This window comes from Meleagris gallopavo, chromosome 7 (genome assembly GCF_000146605.3).
Source record: "Meleagris gallopavo isolate NT-WF06-2002-E0010 breed Aviagen turkey brand Nicholas breeding stock chromosome 7, Turkey_5.1, whole genome shotgun sequence".
NCBI classification, from domain to species: Eukaryota; Metazoa; Chordata; class Aves; order Galliformes; family Phasianidae; genus Meleagris; species Meleagris gallopavo.
Window position 1 is genome coordinate 21,109,294 of NC_015017.2, and position 15,755 is coordinate 21,125,048.

Consider the following 15,755-nt stretch of genomic DNA (forward strand, 5'->3'; position numbering starts at 1 on the left):
CAAGAAATATCTGTACAGAATCACTGCCGAGTTCCATAATCTATTATCTCCCCCTTTTTTTTACTACTTTTCTAGCGACAGCTGCAAAAAAATTGGCTGCCAAAGGTTGTTTACTGTAGGGAGTAGTAATAAATTTTATTGTAGGGAGAGAAAAGACTTCAAGATTATTTGGAATTGGTTTACTTGTCCCGTTTACATAACAGCTCAGTTTATGCTATCAATATTCTTTTTCATCTTTCTGCTGAATACAGTAGGTGAAACTATTTACAAAACAGACCAATTTACACTACTACATGTGGAAGTACTAGTGAGATGCTTGGGTATTTTTAAATTATGCTGAAACTTGTAGTGTGATAAACTTCTACTCTGTTACCTGCAGTGTTGGCATATCTAAAAGCCAAACATTTTAGCACAGTCAAATGTAAGGGATTATGCTTTTTTTTTTTCTCCCTTCTGTAGCTCTCAAGCTACAGAAACTGGACTTTCCAAACATTTTGTGTGCTAGGAACTGAAAATTTTCCCTTATACAAAATAATCACAAACAGGAGATACCTTCTGGGGTCTGGGAGCACTCTTGGCTGTTTCTTGGAAAAAAGAAAAATCTGATGTATAGTTTTGCAGAATGAATTTTTGCTAATTTAAGCTGACCTATATTCTGGAGCATATACTTTGCAGTGCACATTCCCGGCCCTGTGAGAGCTCTGGCTGTGTCCTGCCTCAGTGGTAGGAGGTGGGCTGAATCATACATCTTTGCAGATTTTATCTGGATTTCCTTCTGATAGAAACCTGAACATATGAAAAGGATCAGAGCTGGTGTATAATGTGTGGGGGGAGGGTGGCACTATACCCAGTTAAAAGTTCTGCCTTATTTGCCCTTAAAGTAGGCACATTAACAGTGGGCCTGGCAGTATGTGTTGCACCTAAGTAGAGAACTGAGATTGTTTGGGGGTAGGTATGTCAGCAGCAGGCTAACTTAGGAGGTGGGCTAACTTAGGAAATTATCTATGGAAAAGGTTCTAGAAAAACAGTGATTGTGGTAACAGAGTGGTGGGCAGAGGATTAGGATTCTTCCTCCCTAGCCCTAAAGAGTCCCAGTATTTGAATCTTACCATTCTGCTAATTAAAGGCCAAAGGGGAGTTTGAGGCTGGCATCCCATATTGACAAACTTGTATCACTCCAGTTAATGTAAGTGACAAGCTACAGGAACAGCGTTTTCAGAATACAGCAGGGTTTAGCATTGTTACTGCTTAAACTATAACTGTGAAGTTTTCCACTAATTGAACTGTTGTTAGTTTGTTTTTTTTTGTTATTGCAAGGGTAACAGGAGGCATTCCTTCATTAAAATATAAACAGAAAATCCCTGGAAAATAAACTCTCTGTAATGTAAGATACAACCTAGAGGCCCTCAGTCATGGTCAGTCAGTCCTGGAATAGTTTCTTTCTGCATTCCAGCTATCCTCATCCTACAACTATTGCAGGATGAATGAACTTACATTTACAGTAGTTGTATATGGGAAAAGATACTGTGGCCCCTACGTGGCATTCCTTGTTATAGTTTCTGAGCAACCTTTTTTTGAGCATCTGAAAGTAAATACTGCTAGTTTTGGCATTTGGTAGTTGATAAAATTCAGGTTGCTGGCTTGCTTTTTGTCATGCAGCATTCTCTCAGAATTGTAATGCAGTAAATAGCTAATATGCTCATACGGATTTCTGCATTTATCCATTTCCAGTGCAGACTTTAAACTGTTTTGTTGATGTATTTTGGTGAATTGATCATTAAGTCATATAGCTGGTAGAGGCTTGAGCACATCAGAGGACTTTTATGGGATTTGTTAAAATGAACTGTAAGTTGTGAAACACGTTATGAAACACGTTATGAAACAAGTTAGCTACTGTATGCAGATAGAAACAATTTCCTGTGATGCTTCATCAACTACTATTATATAGCTTTTTAAGTATGGCTTGATATTCAGATAAACATTGTGAATATTAGATGCCAAATCTGAAGACTGAAAGCTCAGTATATCATCCAAAATGTTGGCAGCTTTTTCTTTTAAAATAATTTGCTTGAGGCAATAAGCTTATATGAACTGCTGCAGCTTGATGAGTTCAGAACACTGGTTTAGTATACTTTGAACTGCAGTTTAAAAAAAAATAAGTACTGATATGGGTAAAAATGTAAATACCGGCAAAATACAAGACAAATGACTTGACTGATGGTGGAGATGTGAGGAGGAAGGGCGATGGAGAAGGACTAAATGGCGAGAGAAGGTTCAAGAAGGTTTCATCTCAACACTGCTTTCATTTTGTTTCACTAAAGCCAGGGTAAGGTGACATCAGCAGAAAGTGAGCATCTTGAATGTGAATGAACTTCTCCTTTTTGAAGAGGGCTGGCTGGGCTAGGATGTGAGGGACGGGATTTTTCCCAGGGTTCTTGGGTGAGAAAGGAATGGTGGAAAGTAAACCGATGACACTACAAGTGTTGCTGACTCCTTTTGGCGAGGGTGCTAACTTAGTTGGAGAGAGTTTGTAATGGAATACAATGTGACCATTTAGGGCCTTGTGGGAGAAGGAACCGCTCCTCTTTTTCTGTTTGGAAAGATGAGGAGACATAAGGCCTAAAAAATCAAACATTAGATGATGATGATAATATTATGGGGAAAAATGCAAAATGATGTTCTAATAAAGGTTAATAACATATACAGAAATTGAAAATGACCATCCCAAAGGAGGAAATCTGGCAGAAGAGTCAGTGCACTTCAGTAATTCTTTTGCTGGATGATCAAGTTCCGACATTTTTTCCAAAGCAGCAGAGTTGGACTGAAAAAGTAACTGAATAGGGAATGCCAAATTAGTACCACCAGCATCTCTTTAGTGTAAATGTTGTGTTGTAGGTAAGAAGCACAATCTGAATCCTGAGATAATTTTTAAAGAATTCCATAGTGCTGTTTGTAGGAGTGGTGGCATTTAATTCTGTTAGTCTGGGTAATTTTCAACTTGAATATCTGATTTTTTTTTTACCCTTAACTTACATTTAATGCCTTTTCAATTGGGAAGGTATTTGTTTCAGTGAGGCTAACTTAGAGAAATATTCTCCCTTGTCAGAGTTCATGTTACATAATTGAATTTCAAGCACATCGTGACCAACTCATACCTGCTTCACTTGCATTTTCAGTTGGAGATGGCATTTTTTTCCAATTTATTTTTTATCTTTTCCAGTACTATGTCTTGAAGTACTTTTCCCAGAAGTTAAATTAGCAGCAGCGTTTTAAGTAGTTCAGAGCAAAGTTTGTGAAAGGACTCCACCTTCATTTATTTAAGGGACTGTGCTTGAATTTTGTAATGAATTGAAGAAACTGGCTCTCAGTTTGTCTGATCTGTTGCCATGTGTATAACTGTGACCTGACCTGTCTAAGCTATAGTTATGTTGATATGTTGGTGCTTCTTTATCTTTTGCTTCACAGAGGAACAGACGTTTGGTGTTGGGGAGGAATTAAATCTGCAGTCCAGGTTCTCTCTTGTGAGGCTGCATGTGTTCCATGTCATGCCTCTCATCAGAGGATCCTGGCAGGAGCTCTGTAAGGAGGCTGAAGGGAATCCTCTGCTGTGACTGGGAGTGATGGTAGAAAGGAGATATCACCACCCTTAAAATTTCCAGTCTAACCACCTGGTTTGGGAAGGTCACTATCTGAGGATTTGACTATTTAGATTAATAACAGAGACATTTCACATTAAATTAGGAGACTTGTTAATGGTTAATAGTTAAGAATTGCGAATTATCTGAAGCAATCTAAGATGGTTAAATTAGCTCCTTTGACAGGAAGATAATTTACTGACTGTAATTTAGAACGTCCAAGGACCTAATTTAATACAGTTCCTGCACACCAGATGAATTAAGTGAGAGGAAGAACAAAAGGGGCAAATAGAAATTCTTTTACTTGAAGCACTGGCAAATGGGATAGTTGAGTTATACTATCTCATATCTTACTTAAAATAGCGTGTGGAGAAAATGCTAAGGCAGAATTACGCATACTGTCATTCTGATAGTTTGTGTTGTTTACAGATAAGTGTATTTTTAACAAAAATATTTATTTGATTAACGAAGCTGATTTATTACACTGTATAAATCTTTGCTTTCTTGTAACTTTTGTAGTATGTGTGTTTTTTATCAATTCTTGCCCGTCAGGCCTAATCTCAGAAGTTAAAGAGAGAAGCAGTGAGGATAATCAAAGACATGAAGAGGAAGAATTCTGTAAAAACTGAAGGGAATTATCTATGATGTGTGGAACAGAATGATATAAAGCCTGAGAGATAGGATTGGTTATTTGCTTTCTCAATGCAGAATCTGGAGGAATGTGAGAAAAATGGCTTCTGAAAGGGGGGGGAAAAAAAGTCACAATGTAGTTAAACTTTGGAACTCCTTGCCACGAGATGTAGAAGAGAAATTCATGAGACCTATGAAATGCTTAGAAATGACATGAATCTGAGGTAGTTGCTGAATGACAAATGCTTTGTGGCTGGGACAGCAGTTGCAGGAAACATTGCCATGTCCCACTTTTATAGTGTTTCTTAGGGACCGACTCTGGCTGCTGTCAAAAATAGGACACTTGCCTGCAGATACCTACTAGAGCTGTGCTTAGTATTTAAGTTTGAGGCTTAATTTTTAGAAACAAAGTATGTAAATAAGCAAAACCTTGAATCTGTTCTTGATAATTGACTCTGCATAATCAAAAATTTTCAATTCTTTTTCATTTGATGGTGCCATTTCTGGCTTTTCTGGTGACTCCCCTGGTTTGCAAGAAGGGGGACTAATATATATCCTACACCAAAGGTTAGGCATTCTTCATTATTTTTGAGAATGGTTTCTGTTCTCTACTATATTTAATGACAAAATTCACAGAATAACTCCCAGGTGCGTGGTGGATTTACAACTGGAAAGCAACAGTGCTACTCTATAGGCTGGAAATGGATCCAGTAACAAAACTATTTGTAGAATTCTTGAAATAACTGTACCTCTAATAACGCTATTGAACGCTCTCCTATATGATGTTTTGTCATCACCTCCACAGCATTTGCCCTCCCTCAGGCTGCTGTGGGAATATGGTTACTGAAGTGAATTTTATTTTCACAGTATGGAGGACTTGATTTAAATAGCCCGTTTAATCTTGAGTAAATCATGACTGAAATCAGTAAGCAGGAACCTTTGATTAAACTATAGATTCTAATTCTGTTTTCCATGTTTACCTCTATATCCTTCAGAGCTTGCTCATTAAAAATGGTAAATGGTGCATTTCTTATTCACAATTTAAGGATGCTTTTATGCCTTGATATATTTTTATTGAAAATTGAACACTGAAAAATGTTTCAATTAACAACCACATCTAAAACTTTGCTTATATACAATCACTTAATAGAAAATGTTCTTAAAAAAAAGGTTGTATTTACAATTGTTTGTTATTGAACCAAGGAATGTTGTTTTAGTTTTTCTTATCAAACGTAGGTTATCAAGATTTGGATGTCTAAATATTTAAATGGCAAGGAATTTAAGTGTTTAATCTGCATAGTTGCCGTTGTATATTTTGTGGGCAATTAATTGCATGTGATGAAGTTACTGAGGCTAATTTAAAAAACAATAGAACTTTTTATTTCATTTTGTTGTCTTATTGTATTGCAAAGTTTCTTTTTGATTTTCTGTGTCCAAGAAACTTCTCAAGGTTCAGTGAATGAGTTTTCATACTGCTTGTTTGAATGCAATGCATCCGGCCATGAACTAAAAACCTCAAGTAATATAGGGAAAAAGTGCCACTATACAACAATTGTTGTTTTCAACTTTTTGGGAAATTGCTCTTCAGTGCATTTCAACCAGTTAAAAAATATTTATGCTTTTCACAAATTAAAACTTACCACTGCTTAAAAAACTGACAAAATTCTTTTTATTTTAATGAATGATTTATTTTAGGGAAAAACTTAACAAATGTTGCCCTCTCTGCAGTAATAAAACTGATAACTCTAGCCATTTCCATCTGCTCATATGAGAGCAGATAGGAAGTGTGAGTGTTCAAAAAGATGATGTAAGTGAACACTTTGTTTCATCACAAATAGGGCATAGAAACATAAAATCATAGTGTGGCCTGAGTTGAAAAGGACCTCAAGGATCATCTAGTTTCATCCCCCGGCCTTGGGCAGGGTTGCCAACTGCTAAGCAGGCTGCCCAGAGCCACATCCAGCCTTGATTGGTAATGCTCGTTTCACTAAGCAAAAGTTAAATGTGCAAGGACCTAAGTAGAGAAATGTAAAACTGAGAAATGAGATTTAAAAACAAATTAAAAAAACACCTCATCCAGAGTTTACTGTTTGACTTAGCTTGGAATAAATCATAGAATATAACAAGAAATTGAAATTGAAGGGATTATAACTTTGCTTTGATTTAGGTTTTGGCATCAGCAACTGCAGAAAGAGGAAAGTCCAATTTAAAAGCATGTTTAGGTATATAGATAAATCCCTTTAGCATTTCTGTGTCGAGGAAAGAAGATTTTGGGGTGTATATTGCAGACAGAGGAAGGACCCATGTTCATATGCAGCTTCTGAAATTACAAACAGTTTTACAGAACTGCTGTTTTATTTTGATGTCTACTAGAGTTTTCTTTTTCTATTGCAGAAGTCTTAAGGCTTATGTAACTTGAGACTGCTCAGCTCTGATTAAAATCATAGTAAAGGTTTCGTCATTTGGAGTAGTTGACTACCCTGGAGCTGTGGGCTGTGTTCTGAACTGATCATGTTGCAACCCATGCAAGTAACTTGGTGACTTCCAATGGTGATGAACACACCCCTTTCCTGTATGGTTGGTGGCAAGCAGAATTTTTAATAGCTGTTGTCTCATTCCAAAAACATAATAATCAAATGACAGTACTTGATTATGGCATTGGCTGCTTTTCAGCCTTGAAATCATGGTTTGGCTGTGTTTTATCATCCCTATTACTGCTGCCTCTTGAAATAGAATAGCTTAAAATATATTGCTTCATTTCTCAGATTTGCTCTTTATGTAAGAGCATGTAAACATCATTAAATGGTAGTGGCAATGTTTTTATTAACTTCTGCTAACTGTATTTCTTTCTTTTGATAGAGTATATGGACAGGGATAAGTTGTAAAGTCGTAACAGTTTCTTCAGAAAGCCACTGAAGTATGTGGTAAAGTTTAAGTGGACTTCAGAGGGTAGGCATTAGTAAGATATCGACCTGAAATGGGGAGATTTTAGTCCTATTCTGGTTGGTGGCAATCTGGAAGCTGGCAGACTTTAGTCATTTGTTCTGCTGCTACTGAAAGTTAACAAAAACGATCCTTCCATTTAATCTAGAACTTAACTGAATCATTAGAAATAAGCTGAAAAGAACTATCTCTCTTCACAATTCTGAATAGACATAATCTGTTCCTGAGAGTGTGGTGGTGTGTAGTGGAGGAGCCTGGTTATTGATTAATAAATGGTAGCTGAGCATGGCAGTGTTAAACAGAAAGGGATTTATGGAATCATGCGGTGAATCCTCAGGAGGCTAATGCTTCTTTACAGTAAATACTCTCTTCTGTTGTATTTGTATGATCCAAGAGGAGATTCTAATTTGCAAAATTAGCTTAACAAACAGATTTACTTTTATTAGCTCTTTGGTTACTGTTCTGCTGGATTCCAGGTACATTAAGCACGTGAAAGTGAGAAATGGATGACAAATTGTGATGAAAAGGAAGATGACCTTTTAAATTTGAATACCAATTGGTAGGGCCAAACAATACACCCTCCTTCCTCCCTCCATTTGAATAACAAAGGAAAACATGGAAACAAAATTCTTCTTTTAAAAAAAGCTTATTAATTGTTGTCTTTTGGGCTTTTCCTTTAATTGCATTTCTTGCATTGTACACGCAAAGATCTTGCCCCAGAGACATGTAATGGAGATCAAATGGGTACATCTCCAGAATGTACAGCCTAGCTCTCACTTTGATTAGACAGCTCCATTATTACACGAATTTCTGTTTTTTTTTCCTTCAGTCTAAATGAGCAGGTCGTCATTTAAATGCTTCTGCTGTTGTAAGTACAGTGGCAACTGCAATGAGGCAGTGCAAATGCCATACTGCTTGCCCTTATTTCCTAAGCTATGCTGAATTGCTTTTTTACTGCCAGCATAACTTAGTTTGCTTCCGTGGTAGTTTTAATGCAGCTCAAATGATTTTGGAGGAGAAAAGCACCTGCAAGACCTAAACTTTGTATAAATATGATTTTTTTTTTCAGCAAGAGATGCAGAGACTAAATGTATGCTGTTAGACACACATGCACACGCCGTTCTTTTGGATTACCGTATTTTAAGTTTTTAAAAATTGTTTCAGGAAGGAAGACAATATACATGCTGATACTTCAGCTGCTGTTGCATGCATATCACCTAGGAATACACTCTCCCTGAGGTTTACAGAGAAGATGCTGAAACTTCCTGAAAATAGAAGGTGACCTTTAATATAACTGCAAAAGAAGCAATGGGTAAACTTGTGAGAAAATAAAGTAGAAAAAAAAAGAATGAAAAACTGCTTGATACATAATCAAGCTATCCTAGGAGTTAGAACTTAAATTTTAGTTCCACTATGTACAGTTTTCTTGAATCTCACTTACATGATTTTGAAGGGCAGAAGACATACCAACGTTTAACATCTCCTATTTACAGTGTTATTGTTACCCAAACTGATTTCTTAACCTCACACATTAGGCAATATTTCATGTACATCTATCAAGTGTGCAGAACGTTTAATATAGCAGGAATTAGAAAATCAAGTAGTTATTTCTAAGTCTGTGTCTTGAAATGTGGATGCCTGAAATCTTTTCTTAGGACTTGTCCAGTACAACCACGTCAATCTAGGCAGCTGTTTATTCTCTAATCTTGATCTTGGTGAACATAAGCATTGTTATGCAAATAATTTCTTTTTAAACAGGCTGTTCTAACAGCCAGGATGGGACTATGCAATGAAGTTGGCTCACGTTTTTTTTTTCTGGTTCTTTGATGAAGCACTACTTCCTAGAAAATCAGAAAACAACTCTAGCAATTTTTATGTGCACATCAAGTGACCCAAAACTTCACTGTGTTTTTTTTCCCATCAGAAATACGCTTTTTTTAAGGTGCGAAATTTTAAATTCTAAATGATGTAGCAAGGAAGGTGGCCAACAAAATGTCTTAACGTAGGCTGATTTGGATGTTGTTCTTATTTAAAGCAGATGTCTTGAATTAGTCCTGTTGGAAGTGACTACATAGTTAAAAACAACATATGGGAAAAAAATAAAATGCAGTGTACTAAAATGCACAAAAATATTTAAAACTTACTACTCTTTAAAAGAGATGAGGTGTCTGTATCCTTGATAATCAAGGATATGAGTCTATAATGGCACAAAGCAAGAAGCAAATAAGAGGTATTACAAGGGGTGGCAAAAAGGTGTGAATTTGCAATTTTAGAAATAGCTGTTTTTCATAAATGCATTAGAGAAACTAGGGACCATTAAGAAATGGTGAGGAAAATAAAATTATTGATCATGAAGATATACGTGCCTTTCTTCGAATCCTATTTCTGCTTAGTAGTAATAAAGCCTCTGTGTGCTGCTGCATGATAAGGCTGCAATGGATATAAGTGGGGAAAAAAAAGAACCCTAATGAACAAATGAAATTGTACTTGGAAACTGCATGCAAATAAATCAGCAAGCCCAAATAGTTGTCACCAAAGAGTAGCAAGGGAACTAGAAGACTAATTTGGAAATACAGTGACGAACTAGAACCAGAGAAGAGTCTGAAAACTGGAGAAGAGGCCGAACAGCTTTTAGGGGAGAAATAAGTGCATCTTCCTTTTGGTAGATAAATACATAATGGAATCAATAATTTATGGAAATCAATAAATGTCTGGAAGATAATGGAACCATAAGCAAAAAAGCTTTTAGCAATTTATCTTGATAAACTTCCTTTATTTTATTTCCTGAATTATAGTATGCAATTAAACAGAAAGCAGCAACTAAATTTAAAATAGTTGAGTATAAAAGTAGAGACAGCAAAGTTGGCTTGAGTTGTCTTGAATTTTCACCTTCACTTTAATAAACAAATTTGACTCATAACTTCTATTTGGGACATTTTGCAATTTAAAAACAAAATAAAACTCACTACCTCATTTTCATCTTTCTTTAGGAAACAGTCTGTATTGGGAGCAGCTGGTCTCACATAGCTATGTTGGTCTGTTAGAAAATGGGTAATTTTTGTGAGAGTTCATAATGACTTGGTGCCTTTTTATGTGGTGAATGTTTTATGGGAGATTTGGGGAAAGGCAATCTGAGAGCCTAATGAACTAGTTTCTAAGTAGTTGTCTGGAAGAGTGCTAAATCTACAGAAGTCCTTCTCAGCTGTGAAAAAAGATACGCAGGCTGGAGCAATCCAGTGTAGCTGCTAATAAGCAAAACTTCCTTATTTCTTTCTGCAGAAGTGTGAAAAAAGTTGTTATTCCTTTGATTTGTTTCTTCAAAAGTATATGCAGGGAGAGTGTATGTTAGTCTGAGCCGAGTCCCACATTCAGTCTAAACAGCTTTTTTACTTTATTTTATTTTAGAGAAGTCTGAATTACTGTAAGACTTCCCCTTTTTGGAAAGCGGTTTAATAAGCTCGTTAGTTGTGATAAATTTCAGCAGAGGGGAGTGACGTGTCAAAAGGGAGCTCAGAGATGGGTTGTGTGTGTTTGCTTCTAGACAGAAAGCCATCCAGGGCTTTTGGAAGGGTGGGGGCTGGAGAATTGAGATTCCTACTAATTCTTTGTTGAATAAAAATAGATTAAGTGCATCATTCCATATAACGGCAGCAGATTTTTACAACAGAAGTAAATGAGCCTAGTAAATCTGTACCGATCTAGCTGCATTATCCACAGCTTTGCATTATCCACACTTAAACTCCCATAGCTTTTTAGGGTAGAATTTTGGGTACCTGAAACTCCTTCAGCTTTGAAGCATTCAGTATGTTCAGTAAATGAGTACTCTTCATTTTAAACGCTGCATGTGGCATACTTATTTTTCAGGCTTTGCTATATTGCTTTTGTCTATGTTGCCAATCACTGGTTTTTGTTTTCCTGCATGTTGCTGCTTTTTGCCTCTAATATTTTTGTAAGTATTTAGCAAGTGATAATAGCTCTTGAGGCACAGCTGGGTATGCCTGCCTATTGGATTTAGTTTTCCCACAGCAAGACTTCATGGCTTGGTATGCTGAAATCTGAGGTTGCTTACAGTTCTTCTCCTTGCTGGGGAGAAGAATAATGGACTGCAAAATGCATTCTGTTGCTATTAGCTTTTCAAGTGGATTTAGCAATTCATTGGAAAAAGCATGCTACAGCAATTAAGTTCATCCCTATGCTCAGTCAGATTGCCATTTCCAAAAACAAGATGGATGTCTGTTTAGTGAAGAGGCTAATGTTTTGTAGATGGTAGAAATTATTAAATGGAAAATGTGCAAGAGATGGTGGTTTGGACACAATATGAGATTATAAAGGAATTTGTTGAGTTGAGTTAAACACTTAACTGTTTAAAGCACTCTCAAGAGCAAACATGAAGGCAGAAAACCTTTGGTTTTCATGCTATGCTGCTTATTTTATATGTATGAAGAACATCCCTGTTGAGACAATGGTGGTCAGTATGTGAAGTTATTCATTTCAGAACAGCTTTCTAGACGCTATGCATCAAAAACTGCTTTTCAGTCTCTTAAGTGAGATTCTCTCTGTGTATTTGATCTCCAGTAGAGGGTTTTAAAAACAAGCGAATATTTTGTTACTCTTGGAGAAGGGTGATATGTGCCATTCAGACTGTTCTGAACTGTTAGAGCCAGTATAGCAGAATGTCTCTTGAAGATGGAAAGAAAAATATTTATTAGAGGTTCTATTTCATCCTTTAGGTTCTCCAGACATTTTTCAGCCTAAGATCTTTTTGCTGATTTTCACCAAAACACTGCCATGAAAATGTGGTAAAGCCTTCTGTCAGGATATGTTGGGAAAACAGTATTTTTCAAGTTGAGGAAAGTCCTTGTTGCAAAAACATGGTTATCAATGTTATTTGTATTGTCTAGGTAGAGGGCCTGAGTAGTTGTCACTAAAACTAGTCTGTTATTTTTTTTATGCTATGTCCTATGCTAATTTCATATAGTTTCACTATTAAACAGGAGAGATGATCATGAATATGAGTCATTAGGTGAAAAATAGCAGAAATGTAGCAATTCTAAGTAGCGTAGGTGTAAAAGTTGTAAAAGTTATTGGGCATCTCCTTCAAACAATATCAAAGATGAGATTCTCAGCAGCTATTGCTGACCTCCCTGATCTGGGGTGGGAACAGCAGGCAAGGGCCTGGCCCTTGGACACAGTGACTGTTGTAGCCAAAATTTATATCCAGCTGCAAAGCTAAATGATGTCCTTGCTAGGCTCAAGCAACTATTTGCAACTGTTTTTACTAATCATGATTCTTTGTAAAAAATCTATTTTCTAATTATATTTTAAAAAATAATTAATGTGGCTTTTAGCCTTTTTTTCTAAGTTTCTTAGATGTGCCCACAAGTTGAGGTAATATTAGAACATAAAACTATGTACTCCTCACATATTTAAAAGCAATTCACTTATAAAGCTGATAATTGTTAGTTTGAATAAGCTTTTCTTCATTAAATTTTAATGTATGCACTGAATGTTTTTCAGAAACTCCAGAAAAGAACTTAATGATATACGTTTTGAGTTTACTCCAGGCAGAGGTAAGGCTCTTTCAATTGAATTATTTGTTAATTGTTCAAAAGGGTTTTTCAGAAATTGATTTGTACTTCTGGTTAATATAAGCTATCTCTCTGAAATGTTCTCTAGTATGCAGAGCTTCATATTGGACTTAACTTGAACAAGAACATGAGATGTGTGTAAATTCTGGTGGCTAGGTTGCATAATGTACTGTGTACGTTTGATTTTCTCTGCAGTATACTTTATCAATTTCATGTCTTACTCAAGTGATCTATGTGGTATGTAAGAGCTTGTATCATGATATTTATGGCTTTGGGATTTACTTTTTTTTTTTTACATTTTGATAACATAACAAGAAATGGCATATGGTAGGTATGAAAAATATATATGGTGATAGTGATAATATTTGAGTTTCTTTGCCCTACGTAATAAAAATTTCTGTTAAAAAAGTATGAGGTATACACCATTTTTCAGATGTCTTCAGTTGGCAGTTTAATTGCATCTGTAGCTTTCATCTCATCAGCAGAAATAAATTCTGGCATTGAAACTTAGGATTCCAGTTGTAGAAGCTTGTAGAACTCTGGCTTTCCAGTGCTAAGAGTTTTAAGTCATAAAATTTATTTTTATTTGAAGGATACCAGGTATTACTGCAATAAAATACACAAGGGATGATATGTTGAGAAAGAAGGTATCATCCTTGTTACATAGCAACCCTTTAAGCTGTGAACATATATATATATTTTTTTTTCAGAAGTCAATATATGCTACTTAGAATAGTCTTTACACAGAGCTTCCACTTTAAAAAAAAAAGTCCAAATTGGAACAGGTATCTTTTTTTTTCCTGTATATCATATTATCTATCTTATACAGTAGTTTTGTGGGTGTACTCTGTTGTCTACTTGCATTTCTCATGAATTTTGGTAATGAATAATAATGAGAAAGATTTCTTTACTCAGTTGGGCACAGAGCACCCTGATTTAGTCACTGTTGAAAGAATTACTTAAATACTTGCTAAGCAGTTACATAAGCTATGCAAAAATTTGTACTTGGTTGGAAAATGGAGGATATATCATAGAGTACATGATGACTATTCCTAATAGTTACTGAGATAGCCAGTATTCTCACCCTCAAATCTCTACAGAAATTCTAACTCATTCAGTGATGCTGTTTTTTCGTCTGTGTTTTACCTGAGGAGATTTTCTAAGTGTTCTGCCTCAAAACATGGACTCCATGTTGATTTCATGTTGATACGTGCATTAATGTCATGTGCAGTTGATACCTTGGTGGAACATAGGCTTATTCCCACTGTTTCCCCACTTACTCTAAGCCTTCCAAAATCTTTATGCAATAATTATCCAGTAACCATTAGTAGGCATAGAGACTTGGGAATTAAGCTACTCAGTTACAGCAGTCAACATCCATCCAAAGCTCTGAATCTTCTGGGTCACCATACATAAAGCCTGTTCTGAGCTCAGAGCTCAAAGAAAATAATGACTGTGTAACTCCCTTGCCCCGCTGATAACAAACAAGAAAACCTGATATTACGCTTCTCTATCTAGATATACAGTAGAGAAGATGGAAGCCCAAGTGAAAATGCCCCCAAACAATTTATTTTCTTGGTTGTGAAAATACTGAAATTGTAAACCACATAAGAGTACCTATTTAAATAATAGAGAAGAAATGCCAGTGCTCTGGAAAGGTCTGTATGGTATTTGTAATGAATAAAATCATCACATCATTTTCTCCCTCCTAATGAACAATAAAATTGAATTCAAGCTTGTAACTTATGGGTGTTTTGAAACTTTGGGTGATTGATACTTTTTGTTGTTTTTCTGTATTCTCATACTTACTTCACCTTTTGGACAGATACAGCAGATGGTGTTTCTCAGGAGCTGTTCTCTGCAGGCCTGGTTGATGGCCACGATGTAGTTATAGGTAAATTACATTTTTCTTTGCAATTATGCTCTTGTGACAAGCTTGTGTTAAATGAATGTGAAAAAATGTATTCTCTGTTGTTGATTGTTACGAAATTTTCTTTGTCCTAATTTTGCTTCCATGAATGCATAGTTTGTTCAACAAAGCAGTTTGATACCAGTCGAAGAATTGTGTTTTGGAAGTTGGATCTCTTCACTGATTTAAAAGGGATAATAAATCTCCTGTAGGACCATTTAGAATTCAATGATTGATCATTTCTACACTAACTTAATTTTTTTGTTTAACAATAAAATGATTTTGGAGTGGGATTATTCAAAATATACTTTGGCAACCCTGAAATTAGTAAGTATTATGTAGAGTTCGTAGAAGTAAAAGCATACCAGAATTCAGAATCTGGGGGAAATTGTGTTCAAAGATAATTGGAAATGTTTTCTGGCAGTTGAGAGGAAGGATACTTCTCTTTTTCTATTGTGTTTCAGTGATTTTTATTTTTTAATACAATTCACTGTCTGACAAATATGATTAGTTTCTTAAGTATTCCTTTCCCTGCAGTTGCAACTCTTCTTGTGGTTGTTCAGTGCCACTAGAAATAGTTGCCAAAATCAGAATGTTTTAGTAAATGTTAAGCACGTGAGAGCTGGAGAAATACCAGTAGCTTGATCTTTGTGTTGCAGTTGTAAAAGTTCCTATCAGTTAGTATGGATATCTTTACCAAACAAATCTGTGAATTCTAAAAACCAACCAACTCCATTAAAAAAAAAAAGGCAACTTTCTGCAGCATTGGATTATGCAGGCAAAGATTTGAAGGACCTGGCCACATCCGTTTACAAGAAATTGAGCACATTTTGAGCTGTCACCTCCACTATCACAGTACGGTCTTGAAAAATATTTCACTTCCTTAGTTTAAAGCAGGAGGTCGTATAAAAGAACAGATGGTGCTGAAAATACAAATCCTCTTACAAAACTCATTTTCTTTGTAAAATGATTTTGCCACCTTGTTCACTCCAAATTAAAAGGTTTATAATCTTCTTGACTATGAATAGTGGAGATGAGTTTAGTTAACCT

At 35.8% G+C, this 15,755-nt stretch overlaps 1 protein-coding gene across 2 annotated transcripts in view; it reads left to right on the forward strand.

Annotated features, from left to right (window-relative positions):
• The window catches only part of LOC100544717 (STE20/SPS1-related proline-alanine-rich protein kinase), a 37,699-nt gene extending 22,579 nt beyond the window's left edge, over positions 1-15,120 (forward strand). Inside the window, exons 6-7 of one of the 2 annotated variants that reach the window (XM_019617161.2) lie at positions 12,726-12,778; positions 14,622-15,120. In XM_019617161.2, coding sequence (XP_019472706.1) covers positions 12,726-12,778; positions 14,622-14,800 — 232 coding nt within the window. In that variant the 3' untranslated portion in view covers positions 14,801-15,120. Of the gene's footprint in view, positions 1-3,465; positions 4,013-12,725; positions 12,779-14,621 lie in introns of those variants that run through there. The other variant, XM_019617162.2, reaches the window with a different exon arrangement.
• Positions 15,121-15,755: the final 635 nt, after the last annotated feature.